A 22,342-nucleotide genomic window follows, 5' to 3' on the forward strand; every position below is an offset into this window, starting at 1 on the left:
ACATTTTCATTCCACGTGGCACGTGCCAAGAGTGGCGGAACTGTGCTAACCGCTTTGGAACTGTGCCAGGCGTGGCAGGGCTGTGCGACACACTAGGCGTCCAAAATACGCACATGGTCGCGAGAAGTGAGTGGCCCCTCAATTTGGCCTAATGCTAACATAAAAGTGGTTGAATTGTTAGTTATGAAACATTTTACAATAAATATAATGGCAATCTGCTGTTATCATTGATAATAATTGGGTTTTTGAAAACACACTCAGTTACGGAAAACTATAGAAAGTTGCCACTTAAAATAAAATGGTCCTTAAATCAAAAGAACAAGATCGGATAGAGTCAAAATCTATATTTTGCCTAACGGTGTTACCATACCTTCTCTAGCTACTATGACAACCCTTCCATGGTATATAAATGAAGCCTGATGGGTTTTTAAGTTATTCTCCATACTGTACTTAAAACGTATAAGATAAAAGACTACCCTGTTTAATTTTCGTTTTTCCTTGTGTATAAAACAAAGTTATGTTTTGCTTACGGTATGGCTTTTCTAAATGTGCAAAAAATAAGGTATTGCAATAATGGTTTATTATGATAGAGAATTATAAACATAATGGAATTAATCACAAAAACACAATGCTTATATTAAACAAAGAACTTATAATAAATCAAAGCAGCAAGTATTGCTGACTCCAAAACAATAATTAAAATTAGGATCAGCTTATTAGTCATTATTCTAAGTCGCATAACTCTTAATATACGCCTTGTTCTCGTCAACTCTTCATTTGCGTCAAAGAGCCTATCCCTTGTCCTTACTAAAGTCTCTCTCTGCTGCCCTAAATCATTCAACACTTGATGGCCTATGTCTTCCGTTTCAACAGCGACTCTGGTAGCTCTTGTCAAACTCTCTGCAGTTCTATCAAGCACCCTACTTCCCTCAGCAACAGCTTGGACAACGTCATCATCGATGTCGGACCTTCCCACATAAGGAGGACGACTAGAGGAGGGAATAGAGGTGGTCGTACGACGCATTAACGAACTTATTCTTTGGATTGATAGTTTATGCTTTTTGATGAGTTCCATCATATCAAATCTAAAGGTTGATGGAGCGGAGTGTGCCTCACTTTCCATATCGAATATAGCTTTAGTACAGAAATCTAGTTTTCTCTCAATTTCTGTCACTAATTCATCTTTTGCATAACCTTTGTAGAGAGGCAGTTTTTCAGCATATTCGTTTTCAATCTCCAGGAGAACTTCACAAAGTTGCTCATCTAGAGCTTCGAACCTTTCAGAGCTCATATTTAACAATCTCAGTTATCTGAAGCTATACAGCCAAAGAAGGTTAAAGACTTTTGGCAGTGAGGCTATATACATCCAAACTTATAGACATGACCTAAAAAAAATAATGCTACAGTACACACATACATAAAAAATTAAAAAACTTGTATGTACAAAAATAATCTTATTTACTAAATATAAAAAATAGAATCTTCTCCTTTTCTTTCTTTTTTGTAGTACTAAGTTTTATACACTTCTTTGGCTTTTATTTGACTACAAATTACAACAGACCACGCCATCTACAGAAACCTTCAAGCTAAAGAACTTACCGTCCACTAATAATAAACATTGTCATTTTTTCCTTCTGGGTCAAGGAACTAAAACCAAGTTTTTATGGGTATCAGCCACCCAAGTTTTGCATAGCTTCAAAATATCAATATTTTAAGCTATTATTCAAAATGGCCTCGCCAGGGAATTTTGAATTCCTGCAACTTCACTAAATACCTATATGTAAGAGAAATAGGAAATAATCTTTTGGTTTTTTTTTCTGTTAAAAGATTCTAACTTTAAAGTAGGTTTAATACCTTTTCTATTGGTTTTGTTGTGTTATCTTTTATGCGTTTTATCTGTCAATCTCCTGTGATTTTTCCACAACTGCACAATTTCAGCATTATTCAATTTCAGCTAATTACTTCCAGTATCATATATGCTTAGTCAATACACTATAACACTCAACTTCATGGTATTTTATACAAACCATCTATATGGTCTTTACGCTGCCATGCACAATTTTAGTGATTCTACGGATTTTCAGCTAGTAAGAAATGTAAACACTGTGACTGAAGTTAAATATGTTTAAACCGCTCAGTGTTGATGGGATCTTGAGCAGTTTTTGTGCTGCCATGCACAATTTGTGCTGCCATGCACAATTGTGCTGCCATGCACAATTTTAGTGATTCTACGGATTTTCAGCTAGTAAGAAACGTAAACACTGTGACTGAAGTTAAATATATTTTAAAAGCTCAGTGTTGATTAGATCTTGATCAGTTTTTGTGCTGCCATGGACAATTGTGCTGCCATGCACAATTGTGCTGCCATGCACAATTTTAGTGATTCTACGGATTTTCAGCTAGTAAGAAATGTAAACACTGTGACTGAAGTTAAATATATTTTAAAAGCTCAGTGTTGATTAGATCTTGATCAGTTTTTGTGCTGCCATGCACAATTTGTGCTGCCATGCACAATTTGTGCTGCCATGCACAATTTTAGTGATTCTACAGATTTTCAGCTAGTAAGAAATGTAAACACTGTGACTGAAGTTAAATATATTTTAAAAGCTCAGTGTTGATTAGATCTTGATCAGTTTTTGTGCTGCCATGCACAATTGTGCTGCCATGCACAATTTTAGTGATTCTACGGATTTTCAGCAAGTAAGAAATTTAAACACTGTGACTGAAGTTAAATATGTTTAAAACGCTCAGTGTTGATTGGATCTTGAGCAGTTTTTGTTAAGTGGTTCAATGGATCTTTTAAAGTTTAAAAGTAAGGGACTGAGATAGGAACATGAAACACATTCTTGCCTTGATTTGGGATTTAATTTCATGCTGCAATTTTTCATTGCTATAGTACAATAGCTTCCCCAGCATTTTATTGAACAAACGTTGCTTTAATTCGTACGAGATCCGATTGGAATCCTAGATAATCAACTTCAACCAAAATAAATGAGTTTGTAAACTTTAAAACTAGATTAAAGTCTTTATTTTCTGGTTCTGCTTTCTACCTCAAAGATAAACCAGAGATGTTTCTCTACTCTGTAAATTGATGGTGGTAATCACAAACTCCTAGAAAGTATAAATAAAACCATCAAGTTTTTGTTTTGAGGTAATTTAAGGCTGTTTTTGGGTGCAAACAAGCTTTTCAAAATTATAAGACGTTAATATGGGATAATCTTTTTTTAAAACCTGAGTCTGATCTTACATATGATTCAGAATTTTCAACAGAGTTGTAATAAATGTATTCAGAATCTTCAAAGATCCTAATAAATGTTATTCCTATAGGCCAATGACTGTTGTGTGTAATATAAGCAAAGTTTTGAGTATGTACTTCTCCCATCTATTATTGATTTGTTAATTAATATGATGCCAATCAGTTTGGATTCAAAAAGGGAATTGGATGCCCGCTTGGTAATACGGGACCCAGAGATCGAATCATGCTGCAGGAATGCACTGCAGGGCCGACGCAGGGACCTTAGTAGTCAAGAAGCGTTTTAATCCGATACAATACAAGTACATAGGGCGCTTGCTGTTCTCCTCTAACACGCGCATGCTAAAGGTCAGTCATTACAAATTTGTCCATTGGACATTTCTAAAGCATTTGACACTGTTGTACAATCACAAGCTTTTTTGTCAATGTATCAGCTTGGTATTAACATTTCAATCATATCTGTGTTACGTTTTTGGTATTCTAATTCGTATGTGAGATAGAAATCCATTGGCCTTATTTTCAGGAATATACCAGTCAAATGCGGGGTCAGACAAGGAGGCGTCCTTTCACCTTAATATTTTTACTGCTCGTATTGCAAGTGTTCTGACTAAAATCCAATCAAGTTGTTTTTTCGGGTATAGTGACATTTCTTACTTAGCATACGCCAATAAACTCCTTTTAATTAGTCACTCTTAGAGCGCACTTGAGCGTAATGTCCGCCTAGCTGGATCATTGTTCAAAGATATTAGCCTTTCTTTAAATAATTAAATATTTATCCTTTAATAATAATGATTGTGTTTAACTCTCTGAAGATGTTGAAGTGGCTGGGTATGTATGTTTGTGATTCACTTGCTAGCACCCAGAGGGAGTTTTTAATTGATACTAGATATAAGTTAAGAATTGGTTCTGCAATAATTGTTGCAAATCGTGGTCGTTTTAGCAGACGTATCCTGTCATATAAATTTAAGACACGTCGGGTTTAAGATAATGAACGTATAAATAATAAAAATAAAATAGCAAAATGAATATAATTATGTTAACTCTATAATACACAATTTTGGTAGCCTAGGCTAAGTTTATGCTAAGGAAAGCTTAGATTCGAAAGATATTTGTGAAGTCTTAACTTAGGAAGAGGGTAGGCAAATAAAGTTGATAACGTCATCAATCACGGAAGAAATTAAAGATTTACACTGTTTAAGAAGCTGAGGCATAAAATTCTTTTTAAGAAAATTGCTTTAATTCTTTTTAAATTCTTTTTAATTCTTTTTAAAATAGTCTTTCTTTAAATATTTCTTTAAAAATTTAATATTTATCCTTTAATAATAATGATTGTGTTAACTCTCTGAATTGCGGAATTTTTGTTATATCTAGAGTGAAGATGTTGAAGTGGCTATGTATGTTTGTGATTCACTTGCTAGCACCCAGAGGAAGTTTTTAATTGATACTAGATATAAGTTAAGAATTTGTTCTGCAATAATTGTTGCAAATCGTGGTCGTTTTAGCAGACGTGGACTGGTTAAGCTGTATTCTAGTTTTTGCGACCATGCAATTTTGTCTACGTCTGGATTGTATCCTATTTTTACAAAGATTGATCTTAAGCAAATGAGGGTTAATTATTTTCGTTATTGTAAATTCCTTGTATTGTATTGTATCAGATTAACGACACTTCTTGACTACTAAGGTTCCTGCGTCAGCCCTGCAGTGCATTCCTGCAGCATAAATAAATCAAAAGAGTATAAGTGTATCCAGGCTGCCAAAGAGCATAGATAGATTTTTTGGGGGAATGATATTAAGTTTTATTTTTGCAAGTCAGCTTGAGGAGGCATAAAATGAAACTGAATACTGCTATTTGTGTCAGGCTTAAACATAGTTGACAAAGTTTCTCCAGTATACAAATAGCAAGAAAAACAATGGATTTTTATAGAAAAAAAACCAAAGTGATGTAAAAAAAAATCTATAAGAACAAATATGTCAATAGAAAATGAACACAAATTAATTTTAAAAAAACTTATCAGCAAAACAAGTTTTCCAAATAATAGTAAAAGCTGAATTAAACCAAAAATAAGCAGAAATAAAGTCAAATAATCTTCCAAGAGTAAAACTACCACAAATCCCCGTTAATAAATAAATAAAACCTAAAAAAAGAGAAATTACAATAAATAACTGATTCAAAGAGAAGGGCTGACAACCCTCACACCTTAATTTGTACTTTACTGAAAACAAAATACCTTCTAAATGTTGGGTCATTCCATGTCAAGTCAACCAGGTCCTGACACCCACCTCTTTAGATTTTGATGAAACTTGGCACAATTGTTACATTTGTTATCCTATTGATAAATGCCAAATTTTATTTCTCTATCTCTTATAGTTTTTTTTTCTACAAATTTTTTAACTTTCTTAATTTAACGTGATTTTAGGCCTCGGACTTTGCATCTTGCAATGTAACTGGTAACTTAAAAAATTAATATCTTGAAAACTATTTGAGATATCACCATGAAACTTTGCATAATATTTAATTAATATAGTAAAAATAAAGAAAAAATACATTCACTAACCAACCTCAGCTCCAAAAGATAATAAATATTATAATCAGAATTGTTTTTATTTTAAAACCTTTTTGGGATTTACTAAAATTGCAATATCTCAGGTCTCACACCTGGTAGAGTGTTCATATTTTTTTTAAATACTCCTAGATACATAGGCTAACAGATAAACAAAAAAGATGTATGGCTTTTTCACATGTTTAGTTAATATACCAAAAAGTAGAATATTATTAAGAAATTATAAATTTGTGGTTTACTTACATTTAATAAATGTGAAATAAAATAAAAACTCAAGTCTAAGAATCAATATCTTTAACAGCAATTATTAATTCTGCTTGTTATATTTTTTCTACTTCATCCAACACTCTTCTGTTTTTGTGATACACTCTTTTTTGAAGTAGTGCTACTTCTGCCAGTGCTGCCAGTCTGCCATTCTGCCAGTGCTACTTGATTGCAGTGCATCAACTATACTCATAATGTGCTCCAAAGGTATTATGCACAAGTCTTCTCTTTGAGGCCAGTAAAAGCTGGCAGCAGGTCCTGGAGGGTGAAGAAAAAGAATTTCAGCATCTTCTTCTTCATGAAACACAGTTTTAACGAGTCCAAAGTACCGCTTTCCATTGTAGTTTGCAGCCATATAATTGTTTAAAGATGGTTGAATGCAGACCCAATCCATAGCAGAATCAAAAGAAAACATTAGAGTATGATTAGGATTATCAGTAGTCCTCCTTATTTCAATTTCATTTGTATTTAATGGTTTGAAATAATGGAAACTTCTAGTACTGGGAATAGTCTTGGTGGTTAAAAATCACGACGTTAACTCCAATCTGAAAGCTTCAGTATTTTTTTTTTGTCAATAAAGCGAAAGTTTATTTTTTTAATGTTGACTTTACAGAAGTCATCAACTGCAGTTGATGTCTTGATTTGATTTTCATCTGAAAGTTTAAGGCTGGCTTTTTGCAAAATTCTCCTAACAGTTCCTCCCAAGCCATCACATATTGATTTCCCGTGGCTTGTTGCAAAGAATGATTCCTCGGCTTTCATTCCAAAGTCTTCATGATGGTTGGTTAGGTTTTTGAAAATATTTCTATTTTTGTATTGACCAGCACAGCCATCAGTGAAGTAATGAACTTGGTTTATTTCGGGATGATTTTCTTTCAGACATTTCGAAATTAACAAAACAAGTGTCATGTTGTAAATCATCACTTACGAAACAATGGTTGGAAATAAAAACTTCATCATCCTTTTTCAAGTAGAGTCCAACTGGATGAATTGTGCACCCACCTCTGTTCTAGTGATAACTTAGGATTTCATTTTGAATGGTGTAAGAATAATTTTCACTGAAATCCGTTACTACAGTTGCTGTATTCAAAGGCGGATCTTCTTTCAGTTTTTTCAAAGTTTTAGATTGTGATTTTGTAATCTATGAATGTGGAATTAGGTTTTCTACAGATTTGATCATCAGACAGACAGTTGTCACAATGGCATAGCATATACTCACTGTTTTCAACATTACAAACCAACATCTTGATCAAATCTTTGTAACTTTCTTCTATTTTTACAGCATCTAGTAACAATTTCACATTCTGGTGTAAGCTGCACACACATACTGTATGGGTACCTGCTGACCCACCAAGGACACGCCACTTTGGTCTTATGCTGCAAAATTTTGAGAATCCTATTTTCAAGTTGAGGCATTCACATTTAAAACAAGAGTAGAGCTCTCTCAAATTACTGAGAATAAGTCTTTTTTGCATATAAATATTTTTTTAATGCTCACTTTATCTTTTGCTCTGGGTAAAACTCTTGAATTCTCATTACTTTGGTAAAAGTCTGTCACAAGTTTAACTCTGTTTTCAGAGAGTGTTAGCTTTTTTAGGGTCAGGGATAGCTAGGAAACCTTTCTCTTGTTTAAGTTTTCTTGCTTGTTTTACCATATATTCTGTCACCTGAAATTCTGTAGCAACATTTTCCTGGCACCAAAGTCAGAATCTGAATTTTTGGTATCTCCCAACAGACATAAGTTTTTCTTTTAAAAGGCCCACGAGCTTATCAAAATCTTCTGCTTTTTGATAAGAATTTCTTTTGTCTTCTTTTTTGTCTTCTTACATTTCAATGTCATAACCTAGAGCTTTGGAGATTTTTTTCTTGACTTATTTTGTTACTTTTTCAACTTTTCTTTTTTAATATGATCCCTTACTATGTGATGACAAATTATAAAGTTTAATCGGAGTTAAACCCAAATCATCTAAGGCTGCATTTGTTTTTGAAAAGGAGACATTTCTAGATTCAAATGAATCCAATTCAATCATTAGTTTGTCATCAGATTCACTTTCAGTGATTTTAGTTTTTTCTTCACAGAGGTTTTGAAATGAAGGGCATATCTTTTGTCCAGGTTTAATAAAATATTTTTTTCACACAATTGTTTTGAAAAACTTATATATATACTTCTAAGTGACTTTTTATTGGCTTTTTGTGCTTTTTTAATGGATCAATGCATACTGTTTGATATTTTTCAAACACATTGAGAAAGTAGTAGCTGTGATGGGAACAAACATTTTTAAATTCAATTAAATCAATTCAAGATCTAAGTTGAATTAATTCTTTTTCTTCCTTGGTTAATTCTGATACAGATTATAATTTTTTGGAAGGTTTATAAGTTGTCTTAAACAGTCTGATTGTTTAAATAGTCCAATGCTAGAAGCTTGAGGATTTGTCATTTTGATTTCTGCTTAACCCATTTTAAAGTCCAAGAAGAAAAATAGGTACAACCTCTAACTAGCCTATTCACTTAGTTTTACACTATCACCAAGTCAGAGAAAATTGACTCTTGTTGATTTCCAAAAGTAAAAGGTGCATCTTTACTTCAAAACTAAATAGTTTTATTAAAAAACATTTAATGGAAATTACAGTTATATGCTGTAACTGTTATGTTTAACTTTTCACTTAATAAAATTGAAAATCCCAATCACTGCAAAAGAAGTTTGCACTATAGGTCTTCACTCCTTGCTTTATCAATAATTGATTGATTTTAGAAATAATTATAAAAAATAAGCAAATATATAAAATTTTAAACACTTCATAGTTGATACAAACATGATTAGTAGTAAATAATTTACAATTTATCTTCATAAAGGTTTTGTAAATACTTTTAAATTGAAAATGACTTGAGTACCCTGTTTAATTGAGTATTATTTATTCTGATAACAACTTAATACAAGAAAAGCTAAAATTAAACTTTAATTTACTTTCAAACCAAATGTTTCAAATTGCATATTCTTTTAGTTGGTCTGTAATTTTGTTACTTATAGATAATGTTGAATATCAGTCAAACATGTGAAATAGTCATACATCTTTTTGTTTATCTGTTAGCCTATGTATCTAGGAGTATGTAAAAAAAAAAAAAAAAAAAAAAAAAAAAAAAAAAAAAAAAAAAAAAAAAATGAACACTCTACCAGGTCTGAAACCTGAGATATTGCAATTTTAGTAAATCCTGACAATGGTTTACAAATACAAAAAAAAAATCTGATTTTAATATTTGTATTACATTTTGGAGTTGAGATAGGTTGGTGAATGTATTTTTTCTTTATTTTTAATATATTAATTAAATATTATGCAAAGTTTCATGGTGATATCTCAAATAGTTTTCAAGATATTAGTTTTTTAAGCTACAAGTTACATTGCAAGATGTAAAATCTGAGGCCTAAAATTGTGTTAAATTAAGAAAATTATAAAATTTGTAGAAAAAAACTATAGGATATAGAGAAATAAAATTTGGTATTTATAAATAGGATAGCAAATGTAACAATTGTGCCAAGTTTCATCAAAATCTAAAGAGGTGGGTTTCAAATTAATTATTTACAGGGTTATTTGACATGGAATGACCCTGTTTTCTTTTATTCGACTTAAATAAATAAGAAATAAATAAAACTTTAAGGTATGAATATCAGTGTATATATACATATATATATATATATATATATATATATATATATATATATATATATATATATATATATATATATATATATATATATATCTATCTTCTATATATATATAAATAAGTTGTCTGTCTGTCTGTGGATGGATCAGGTGACGTCACCTGAAAAAACTGGATCAGGTGACGTCAAAACTGAAAAAACTAAAAAAAGGCAAAAACTACAAAAAAAAACTAAAAACTAATAAAAAAAATAAAAAAGCTAAAAAACTAAAAAAACTAAAAAAAGGCAAAAACTACAAAAAAAACTAAAAACTAATAAAAAAAGCTAAAAAACTAAAAAAACTAAAAAAAGGCAAAAAATACAAAAAAAACTAAAAACTAATAAAAAAAATAAAAAAGCTAAAAAACTAAAAAAACTAAAAAAACTAAAAAAAGGTAAAAAACTAAAAAAACTAAAAACTAAAAAAAAAACTAAAAAAAAGGAAAAAACTGAAAAATAAGCTAAAATAAAGGTAAAAACCAATAAAAAACTAAAAAAAAAACTGAAAAAACTAAAAAAAGGCAAAAACTACAAAAAAAAACTAAAAACTAATAAAAAAAGTAAAAAAGCTAAAAAACTAAAAAAACTAAAAAAACTAAAAAAAGGTTAAAAACTAAAAAAAATAAAAAATAAAAAAAAACTAAAAAAAAGGAAAAAACTGAAAAATAAGCTAAAATAAAGGTAAAAACCAATAAAAAACTAAAAAGAAAAAAAAGAAAAAACTAAAAAAAATTTTCATCTAAAAAACTAAAAAAACTGAAAAAGGTAAAAACTAAAAGAACTAAAAAAGAAAAAAATAAATGACGAAACTCAAAGAGAAAGCGACCAGGACAAAAGGAATGTTCGATTAGCAATCAACAAAGCACCGGGACACAGGGAGTATAAATGACGACCAGGACATAAGTAAAAAAAAAAAAAAAACTATCTATATATATAAAAATAAGTTGTCTGTGGATCTTTGGATCGTGGATCAGGTGACGTCACCTGAAAAAACTGGATCAGGTGACGTCAAAACTGAAAAAACTAAAAAAAGGCAAAAACTACAAAAAAAACTAAAAACTAATAAAAAAAATAAAAAAGCTAAAAAACTAAAAAAACTAAAAAAAAGGCAAAAACTACAAAAAAAACTAAAAACTAATAAAAAAAATAAAAAAGCTAAAAAACTAAAAAAACTAAAAAAACTAAAAAAAGGTAAAAAACTAAAAACTAAAAAAAACTAAAAAAAAGGAAAAAACTGAAAAATAAGCTAAAATAAAGGTAAAAACCAATAAAAAACTAAAAAAAAAAACTGAAAAAACTAAAAAAAGGCAAAAACTACAAAAAAACTAAAAACTAATAAAAAAAGTAAAAAAGCTAAAAAACTAAAAAAAACTAAAAAAACTAAAAAAACTAAAAAAAGGTAAAAAACTAAAAAAAAAAAAAATAAAAAAAAAAACTAAAAAAAAGGAAAAAACTGAAAAATAAGCTAACATAAAGGTAAAAACCAATAAAAAACTAAAAAGAAAAAAAGGAAAAAACTAAAAAAAAATTTTCATCTAAAAAACTAAAAAAAACTAAAAAGGTAAAAACTAAAAGAACTAAAAAAGAAAAAAATAAATGACGACACTCAAAGAGAAAGCGACCAGGACAAAAGGAATGTTCGATTAGCAATCAACAAAGCACCAGGACACGGGGAGTATAAATGACGACCAGGACATAAGTAAAAAAAAAAATTAACAAAACTAAAAAGAAGGTAAAAACTACAAAAAAACTAAAAAGAAAAAAAAACTAATAAAAAAACTAAAAAATCTAAATAAACTAAAAAAGAAAAAAAAAGGAAAAAAAAAGGAGAAAAACAAAACTAAAAAACGAATGTATATACAGACTGGTACACCGGGATACAAATGACGACCGGGACACAGGGACACAACTACAACGGGGACACCGGGGGAAACAGGGGGATATAAATGACGACTGGGACAAAAAAACTAAAAAGAAAAAAAAACTAAAAACTAATAAAAAAACTAAAAAATCTAAAAATCTAAATAAGCTAAAAAAGAAAAAAAAAGGAAAAAAATAAAGGAGAAAAACAAAACTAAAAAACGAATGTATATACAGACCGGGACACCGGGATACAAATGACGACCGGGACACAGGGAATATAAATGACGACCGGGACACAGGGACACAACTACAACGGGGACACCGGGGGAAACAGGGGGATGTAAATGACGACCGGGACAGGGAATGGTCGATTAGCAATCACCATCAACAAAGCTCAAGGGCAATCATTAGAATCATGAGGTATAGATCTGAATACAGATTGTTTTCCCATGGACCATTATATGTTGCATGTTCAAGAGTCGGTAAACCTGACAATCTATTTATATGCAAAGACAATGGGACAGCAAAGAATGTTGTATATTCGCAAGTTTTATGTAGTTAAAACCATATATATATATATATATATATATATATATATATATATATATATATATATATATATATATATATATATATATATATATATATATATATCTATATTCACAGGTGGGACATAGGGACACAACTACAATGGCGCGTAACTATTATGGCGCGTAACGACTTACGCGCGCGGGGGGGCTTGGGGGGGGGGGCGCGAAGCGCCCCCACCAACTAGGTGTTGGGGTGGCGCTTCGCGCCACCCCAACAGCTAGTATATATATATATATAATATATATATATGTATATATATATATATATATATATATATATATATATATATATATATATATATATATATATATATATATATATATATATATATATATATTAACCTGACAATCCATGATATTTATTCTTTTTTGTCAGCAAAGTATATTGAGTGCACATTTCTTGTCTTACAAAAACAATTTTTGCTTCCTAAAATGCAGACAAATCACAGTTAACACATTTTGCATTCAACCCTGCTATAATTTACCCCCAATCCCTCACAATGTGCAAATATATAACCCAAATTATATATTTTCCCTAGAGCATTTCAGTTGTTTCTACAGTTGTATCTGTAAATTGAATCAACTGTGACAAAACAATACCTAGAAAACAAGTTATGGATGGCAGAATGCATTGAAAATACATAATTTGGGCTATATATTTGCACATTAGGGGAGGGGGCTTGGGGTAAAATATAGCAAGGCTGTATAAAAGATATATCAACTACATTTATTCTACATATTATGAAGTAAGAATTGTTTTCTTAATATGTTACCTTCTCTCATGATAGTTCATTAGGCAAATACCAATTTAGTTGTTAAAGAGTGGGTAAAATCCTAGATAATGTACTTTTTGCCATCTTGGAAAATGATTAGGTCAGGAAAATGAAACTTTCAGGAATGGATCTAGAGACTCTCTCCACTCCTTCTAACTTGAGAGGGTGCTGATGTTTGATAACCTTAAAAAATCTTAGTGTTATAAAAGTGAAATCTTGAAAAAAAATGTCTTCAGTAGCCTAAAATAAAAGTATTTTCTGCTTCACAATTTAACTAAATCCCAATTTATGAGGTTTCAAAGATCTGTTGAAACATTTTATAAATTTAGAAAAAAGAACCCACTAATATAGCTAATAAGGCAGAGAAAAAGCAACTAATAACTGAAAACAAAGATAAAATGTTGTTTTGGCAAAATTTCAGTACATATAAACCTGCCATGTAGGCAAATTTGAGGGCCCTCTAGAGGGAAGAGTGGAGGTGGGTACTTTAAAATACCTTCCCTGGACATACTTTAGTCTGCAGATCAATCCCTGAAAGTTTCATTTTTGTAAAATTCTAGCTAATTGACTTCTCGCTATCTTGGAAAGGGTTTAGGTTGGAAAATGAAACTTTCAGGGATAAGTCTATAGGCTAAAGTATGTCCTGGAAAAGTATTTTAAAGTACCCACCTCCACCCCTTCTCCCTCTAGAGGGCCCAGAAAATTTGCCTACATGACATGTCTATACCTATTGAAATTTTGAGAAAATAACATTTTACCTTAATTTTCAGTTACTAGTTGCTTTTTCTCTGCCTTTAGTTCTGAAAATGCAATTCCTGTTATTTGAGTAGAATTTTGAGCTGTATCAATGTTTTTTTGTTTTTTTAAGTTAGGAAATGTATTTGCAGATCTTTAAAACCTTATAAAATGGAATTGAGCAAAGTTATGAATTTGAAAACAATTTTGTAGTGCTTCATTCAAGCAAAAGATCTATTTTGCAAGGTTTCACTTTTATACCACACATATTTTTAAAGGTCATCAAAGGTCAGGGCCCTCTAGAGGAAGAAGGAGTGGATGTAGGGTACTTCAAAATACCTTCCTGGGACATACTTTAGTCTGCAGATTCATCCCTGAAAGTTTCATTTTCCTAACCTAAACCCTTTCCGAGATAGCAAGAAGTCAATTAACTAGAATTTTACCACATTTTTTTAACCTAAGCCCTTTCCAAGATAGCAAGAAGTTAATTAACTAGAATTTTACCCTTTAAATTATGTTCAGATAACAGAGATTACATTTTCAATGTGAAAATCAAAGACAAAGAAACTAAAAAAGGTTAAAATTAAAATATAATTTTGTCTTGTCAAAATTCTAAAGACCTGTAAATTAGAGAAATTTCTAAGACAATAGAAATCCAAAGAGGGTTCACATAGCCTAGTAGCTTGGCAATAGCATACCTTTCCAAAGTGTATCTTTGGCATTGGATCCACGACTTTTATCATTATAACCTAACCATTTCTCAACATATAAAAAAGCGGCTTGTCTAGAATTTTGCCAAAGAGTGGATTAGCTGGCCAACTATGTGGTACCAAAGGCTACCCTAAGACAATTGTAAAAAAAAAAAAAAAATCACTGAAAAAATTACATATTTAGTCCTATTGAATTCTGAAGCCGTTCAAGCTTTAATTATCCTCCAATGTCTATCAGTTCACTTAAGAGACATCTAATTGATTTCTTGTTTGAACTATACTAGACTACCCAAGCATGAACAGGACATTCGAATATTTTGCCTCTGCACTAAGTGGCCAATACGTGTTCTTTTACTTGTCCGATTACTTATCTGACTAATCCCAGCGTGTCCGAGTCCGCTGATTTTTGAATTGATTACAAAAAAAAACTAGTTTTTTTTTAACTGAAAGTAAGGAGCGACATTAAAACTTAAAACGAACAGAAATTACTCCGTATATGAAATAGGTTGTCCCCTCCGCAATCCCTCGCTCTTTACGCTATAGCTTTTAATTGTTTTAAAAAGCAGAATTGTGGCAAAGAGTCAAACTTTAGCGTAAAGAGCGAGGGATTGGGGAGGGGACAATCCATTTCATATACGGAGTAATTTCTGTTCGTTTTAAGTTTTAATGTCGCTCCTTACTTTCAGTTAAAAAAACTAGTTTTTTTTATGTAATTTCTGAACGTTTTTGAATTAATGCATGTTTAATTTTGGCTCTCCACACATAAATTATTAAAATGAAATTTGCATATTAATTCCTCTTTTGGCTAAATGGCTTTCTCTTAGTTTTGATCACACGATTTTGAGAAATAAAGGATGGGGAAGGAGGCCTAGTTGCCATGCAATTTTTCGGTTACATAAAAAGGCAACAATAAATTTTAATTTTTAACAAATTTTTTTATTAGTAAAAAATATACGTAACTTAAGAATTAACTGACGTAACAAACTTTTATATTCTTTAATTTTTATTATGTATATGAGGGGGTTTATACCCTCGTTAATGCCTCATTCTTTACACTAAATCGTAAGTTTTGTCCCAATTCTTTAAGAATGGCCCCTGAATCACAAAGGCCGTAGAATAAATAGTTGAAAATACTAAAAATACTATAGCATAAAGAGCGAGGTATTTATCTCCTTCTAAATACCTCGCTCTTTATGCTAAAGTATTTTTAGAACCCCTCATATGCGTAATAATCTCAGTTCGTTTTAAGTTTCAATGCTACTCTTTTATTTCAATTGAAACAACTTTTCCATGTTGATTTTTTTATTGTTTTTTTTAGAGTAATTTTAGAAAATCCTGCGCCCTTTTCATCAAATTTCTGCTCCCCCATGACATGTTTCTCCAAGGAAAGATCCTCCCACATAGCCCCTTCCCCTCAACCCCACTCCCAAAACCAAAAACAAATCCCCTGAAAACGACTGTACACTTCCCAATAAGCATTATTATATGTAAACACTGGTCGAAGTTTGTAACTTGCAGCCCCTCCCCCAGGGACTGTGGGGGATTAAGTCATTCCCAAAGACATAGTTATTATGGTTTTAACTATGTGGAACAAAATGCCTATCTTAAAATTTTGATCTGTTGACTTTGGAGAAAAAATGAGCGTGTGAGGGGGCCTAGGTGCCCTCCAATTTTTTTGGTCACTTAGGAAGGGCACTAGAACTTTTCATTTCTGTTAGAATGAGCCCTCTTGCGACATTCTAGGACCACTTGGTCGATACGATGATCCCTGGGAAAAACAAAAAACAAACAAACAAACAAATAAATAAACACGCACCCGTAATTTGTCTTCTGGCAAAAAATACGAAATTCCACATTTTCGTAGATAGGAGCTTGAAAATTTTGCTGTAGGTTCTCTGATGCGCCGAATAAGATGGTGTGATTTTCGATAAGATTCTGTGACTTTAGGGGGAGTTTACCCCTTTTTTCTAAAATCAGGCAAATTTTTTCAGGCTCGTAACTTTTGATGACAAAGGCTGAACTTGATAAAACTTATATATTTAAAATCATCATGAAAATCTGGTTCTTTTGATGAATATTTTAGCATCAAAATTCTGTTTTTTAGAGTTTCGTTTACTTTTGAGCCGGGTCGTTACCACGAACTGTTTTGAAAAATGGGTTAGTTGGAAAATGACGTCCGAGGCTACTTGGATTACTTTGAGAATAATCTCGGACTACTCGGCTACTCGAACGCTCAGGATTACTTGTCCGTGGGCTTGCACACTCTAACCCCCCCCCCAAAAAAAAAAATTATTGAGGACAAGTAACGTCAATGTTTTTTCTTAAATGGATAAACATGTGAAATCGTTCAAAAGACAAGGAAAACTGTAAACAGTGGAAATAATCTTAGCTTTTCATTGATCCGTAAGTAGCCTTATGCATATTCCTTATGATCCGTAGGTTTTTGGTGTTCTAGGCCTATCTTGCATAGGCTAAGCTTCATAAGGAGTCAGAAGAAAAGTTTTTGGTTATTAAAAAGATTGGTTCTTAGGAAGGCAGCTATCACATTGGTGAGTTAGTCGAATATTACTGTATTAAACAGGCCTAGTTTCTAAACCATTCTATAATTTTTAGTTGAAAAAATTTTAGAATGAGTAAACCAATACCCATAGGCTAGCCTTTTATAAAGGCTAGTCTATATTTGTTGAGATTGCTATTTCAATTGAATTTTAAGGTAAAGTAGGGATAAAATTTTACTTTAGCTACTTTTGGCTATCTTTGAAAGAGTTTAGGCAAGGAAAATGAAACTCTCAGGGTAACATTATAGCAAACAGTATTACTGTTTTTGTATAAAGTGAATATACCACTTGGTGCCTTTTTTATGCTCTTTACAAATATAAAAATCAATTCTACTGTGAACTCAGATTTAAGCACTTTTTGACCTCTTAAAAATGACCTTAATATGGGGTGTAAAAAAGGCTAAGAAAATCGGTCTCAAACCTTAAATACCTTATAACATTGATCTCAGACTTACTGTTTCATTATAAATCAATTTTTCTTTCATAATCCACAAGCACTGATTTTCCAATATTAATTTGGATAAATTAATTTTTCCAATGTTATGATGTTTTCTTCTTCCTTGATATCAAAATTTAAACAAAAGCATGTGTTTTTGGTCGAAAATATGAAAGCCAGCTATTATGAATGCCAGTTATGCTGTTTGCTATAAATTTAACTATATTAAATACAGCACTGCTTAGTTTATGTATTTAATATATGCTCTAACATATGCTATATCAGTTCTCATTCAGTGGTCAATGAGTGAACTTGTTTGACTACATTGAAACTAATGCAGTGAATGCTATGTAATGTTTTGAATCTGTGAATACTTGTGATTGCATGAAATAACTTTGATTGATAATTGGATAAGAAGGAGTTCCCAAAAATATGATTTCTCAAATAATTGAAAAAAGGAAAAAAAAGTTACTGGAACCTGTAAAATTAGAAGAAAATGGATCAAATCAAAAACCAAATTACATAACTTTGCCTTATATCCCAAGGTTGTCACAGAAATTAAGGAAAGAATTAAAAACCATAATATAAAAACAACTTTTAAATCAGGACAAAATATAAGCTCATGGCTAAATAACGGAAAAGATAAAGTTCCAAGAAATATACAACAGGGGGTATACAAAATTCCATGCTCTTGTGGTAAATTTTATGTAGGTAGAACACAGCATAATTTAAAAAATAGGCTACAGCAACACAAAAATGCGATAGATTGCTCGCTAAAACAGAATAAAAAACCTGATACTTTTGAATCCGATATAGCGGATCATGTGTTTAATTTTCCTCATCATAGTATTTTATTTGATCAGACAAAAATTGTTGATAAGTCTGTAGGACTTTTACAAAGTTTCAGAGAAATTATAGAAATAAAAAAGATTATCTATGGGGGTATTAGTATCAATAGAGATGAAGGGGAATTTAAAATAAATTCAATTTATAATAGTTTAATTAAAGACCAGTCAAAAACTTCAATGAGTATTGAGTTGCATAATTGTCCTGAAACAAGTAATAACCTTGCGAACGGAGGTCAAAGCATGGTCAATACTGTAAGAAGTCAACGGACAGCAGCTAAAATAGCAAATGAAAAAATCCATTCAATTTATAATTCATAATTGTGTCTCATTAACCTGTAAGATTTTGGTTGGATTTGGGGTTGGGTGACCTCTTTTCGTATTGTTGCAAGTATTTATATTTTTCATTTTTAATAGATTTTCATTTATACATCGATTGTGGCAGAGGAAAGTGCCAATATAAACAATCACTTCAGTTTTTCTAAAGTTACAGTCAGTTGCGGGAATGTTTGTTTTAAAATGTGAGTTTTTGTTTCTTATATATTTGATTGTTTATATTTTTTATGTTGGTTTGGTTGTCGTGGCATTTTTATAATGTCTTAAAAATAGTCTTAAATTGTTGTAATTTTCTCCTTTTTTGTTGTTTTTTTTTTCCGTTGAGAAAGGCTCCCGGGCGTGGGGACAAAATATTCGGAGTATTTTTATTTTTTGGTTAGCTAAAATGTAGTTTTTATTTTATTTTGTTGTCACTGCTTTATAAGAAATTAAACCCGTTTTTTCTTCAATTATTTTTTTTTTCGTAAATGGAAAAGCAGTGTGGTCTAAGAAATAATTTACGTCAAGCCTACGGGTGGCAAAAGACCAATTCAGTTTTAGTATTTTTGAATTTAGCAAAAAAACATGGAAATATAATTACACAACAAAAGTTTTTAGAAAAGTGCAAAATAAACAAAATCATTCCGTTTTAAGTATCATTTAAATACATTTAATGAGATTAATCACACAAGAAAGGTAAGTTTACTAAACTTAAACCATGTATTGAAGGATAAACGTTTTCAAAGATCACAGATTGTAAAAGAAATAGATTTCTTAAAAAACATACTTTGTGGGTTTCTTAATACGTATGATTTCCAACAAATTATATCAATTTTCAAAAATTCTTTTGAACATGTTTTAAGGTTATCGAGGGAAAGATTAAACCAAAAATTTTTGCAATTAAAAAGGGAACATGAAAAACAAAATATTTCAACGTATAAACCTAAACATTTCCCAGGACCAGGTGTGATTAATCTAAGCAAAAAGGAGTTAACCAAAGAACAAAAGAAAATCCTTGAAAAACGTATAAAATTTGGACTATCTCCTAAAAAAGTACCGGTAGAAGAAATAATTTGAAAGATTGAGACAGGGATTCATATGTTTTCAAAAGATGTTAAAAATGTAGATGATTTAAGACTGGGAGTCGTAAATATTTTAAAAGATTTTGGCAATTTTCAAGAAAACCTTAAAAACAAAGATACAAAAATTTTAAAAGAATTAAAAAAGATGATTCCCTAATAATAACGAAAGCAGATAAAAGCAATACGGTAGTAATCCTAGAAAAAGATGATTATAATAGTAAAATAGAAACAATTCTAAAGGATATTTCAACATACAAAGAACTTAACTCAGACCCAATCGAATCTTATGTTGCAAAATTAAGAAAGGACTTAGAAGACCTTAAAAATAATCAAATATCACACCACAGATGTACTATAAGTTCTTTCCAAGGGGATCGGTTTGCCCAAGAATATATAGTTTGCCAAAAATACATAAAACAGACATTCCTCTAAGAACTATAGTGTCAACAAGGAACTCACCAACAGAAAAAATTGAAAAATGGGTAGCAAAGACGCTTAAACCTTTATTATACCTCCAAAAGTCTTATATAAAAAACTCAGTATTTAAAAAAAATAAACTTAAAAATATTGAAATATAAAGTGATTCTAGACTTTTTAGTTTTGATATAAAGTCAATGTATACGTATATACCTTTCGATAAATCTGTTTTTGTTTTATCAAAAAAACTTGATGTGCATAAAAGTGAAATGGAAGAATTGTCTGTAGGTATCGAGATTGAAACTATATTAAATCTAATTAAAATAACTAGCAGGTATATTAATTATTTCAAATTTAGAGATAATTTTTACCATCAAGTTAGAGGATTAGCAATGGGAGGACCCTTAAGTCTACTGTTAGCTAATATCTATGTGGAGTATGTAGAAAATTTAGCTATTGATACATATTTTTTAAAACCTAAATTTTGGGGCAGATATATGGATGATGTATTAGTTATTTGGAATTATGGGGAATCACAAATTGAAGGTTTTCTGGAACATTTAAATAATTTGGGAGGGTAATTAGTTTTTACAATTGAAAATGAAACAGAGAAAAAATTACCGTTTCTGGATATTTGGATCCATAGAAAGAATAATAAACTAGTGTTTTCAATTTACCGTAAACCAACTAATAACAACCGCTATTTGTCTTTCACATCAAATCACCCGATTCAAGTAAAAAGGGGGGTAGTTATTTCTTTAGTGGATAGAGTGTTAAATTTAGCTTCACCAGAATATATTAGGAGTGAATTAATTTTTATTAAGGATATTCTAGTAGGAAATGGATATCCCGAAAATATGATTTCTCAAATAATTGAAAAAAGGAAAAAAAAGTTACTGGAACCTGTAAAATTAGAAGAAAATGGATCAAATCAAAAACCAAATTACATAACTTTGCCTTATATCCTAAGGTTGTCACAGAAATTAAGGAAAGAATTAAAAAATCATATTATAAAAACAGCTTTTAAATCAGGACAAAATATAAGCTCATGGCTAAATAACGGAAAAGATAAAGTTACAAGAAATATACAACAGGGGGTATACAAAATTCCATGCTCTTGTGGTAAATTCTATGTAGGTAGAACACAGCAGAATTTAAAAAATAGGCTACAACAACACAAAAATGCGATAGATTGCTCGCTAAGACAGAATAAAAAACCTGATACTTTTGAATCCGCTATAGCCGATCACGTGTTTAATTTTAGTCATCATAGTATTTTATTTGATCAGACAAAAATTGTTGATAAGTCTGTAGGACTTTTACAAAGTTTCAGAGAAATTATATAAATAAAAAAGATTATCTATGGGAGTATTAGTTTCAATAGAGATGAAGGGGAATTTAAAATAAATTCAATTTATAATAGTTTAATTAAAGACCAGTCAAAAACTTCAATGAGTACTGAGTTGCATAATTGTCCTGAAACAAGTAATAACCTTGCGAACGGAGGTCAAAGCATGGTCAATGCTGTAAGAAGTCAACGGACGGCAGCTAAAATAGCAAATGAAAAAATCCATTCAATTTATAATTCATAATTGTGTCTCATTAACCTGTAAGATTTTGGTTGGATTTGGGGTTGGGTGACCTCTTTTCGTATTGTTGCAAGTATTTATATTTTTCATTTTTATTAGATTCCCATTTATACATCGATTGTGGCAGAGGAAAGTGCCAATATAAACAATTACTTCAGTTTTTCTACAGTCAGTTGCGGGAGTGTTTGTTTTAAAATGTGAGTTTTTGTTTCTTATATATTTGATTGTTTATATTTTTTATGTTGGTTTAGTTGTCGTGGCATTTTTATAATGTCTTAAAAATAGTCTTAAATTTTTGTAATTTTCTCCTTTTTTTGTTGTTTTTTTTCCGTTGAGAAAGGCTCCCGGGCGTGGGGCCGAAATATTCGGAGTATTTTTATTTATTGGTTAGCTAAAGTGTAGTTTTTATTTTTTTTTGTTGTCACTGCTTTATAAGAAATTAAACCCGTTTTTCTTCAATTATTTTTTTTTCGTTTGGTTTAAGATGTTCCTTTTTAATGCATGTGTTCATTACATGCTAGGAACTAGCATGGGTAAATATAGTTCATATAAAGGTAGGCAAATAGTCTTATTTTCATACTGTTACTATGGGAAAGAAAGGCAGCAGTAACTGTAAAGGAACCAAAGTGGACTTATTGGACCCTGTAATGAAT

At 30.8% G+C, this 22,342-nt stretch overlaps 1 protein-coding gene across 2 annotated transcripts; it reads right to left on the reverse strand.

Moving 5' to 3' along the window:
- Nucleotides 1-563: 563 nt before the first annotated feature.
- Nucleotides 564-14,786, reverse strand: LOC136041830 (vesicle transport through interaction with t-SNAREs homolog 1B-like). 2 transcript variants are annotated; one of them, XM_065726609.1, is made up of 3 exons: nucleotides 14,624-14,786; nucleotides 13,003-13,185; nucleotides 564-1,385 (listed from the first exon to the last, which is right to left on the reverse strand). In XM_065726609.1, the coding sequence occupies exon 3, from the start codon at nucleotides 1,289-1,291 to the stop codon at nucleotides 638-640; it is 654 nt and encodes a 217-aa protein (XP_065582681.1). In that variant the 5' UTR covers nucleotides 1,292-1,385; nucleotides 13,003-13,185; nucleotides 14,624-14,786; the 3' UTR covers nucleotides 564-637. The 2 variants fall into 2 exon arrangements, with proteins under 2 accessions (XP_065582681.1, XP_065582680.1); XM_065726608.1 differs by lacking the exon at nucleotides 13,003-13,185 and having other exon boundaries at nucleotides 14,624-14,785.
- Nucleotides 14,787-22,342: the final 7,556 nt, after the last annotated feature.

Source organism: Artemia franciscana, unplaced genomic scaffold, assembly GCF_032884065.1.
Source record: "Artemia franciscana unplaced genomic scaffold, ASM3288406v1 PGA_scaffold_39, whole genome shotgun sequence".
NCBI lineage: Eukaryota > Metazoa > Arthropoda > Branchiopoda > Anostraca > Artemiidae > Artemia > Artemia franciscana.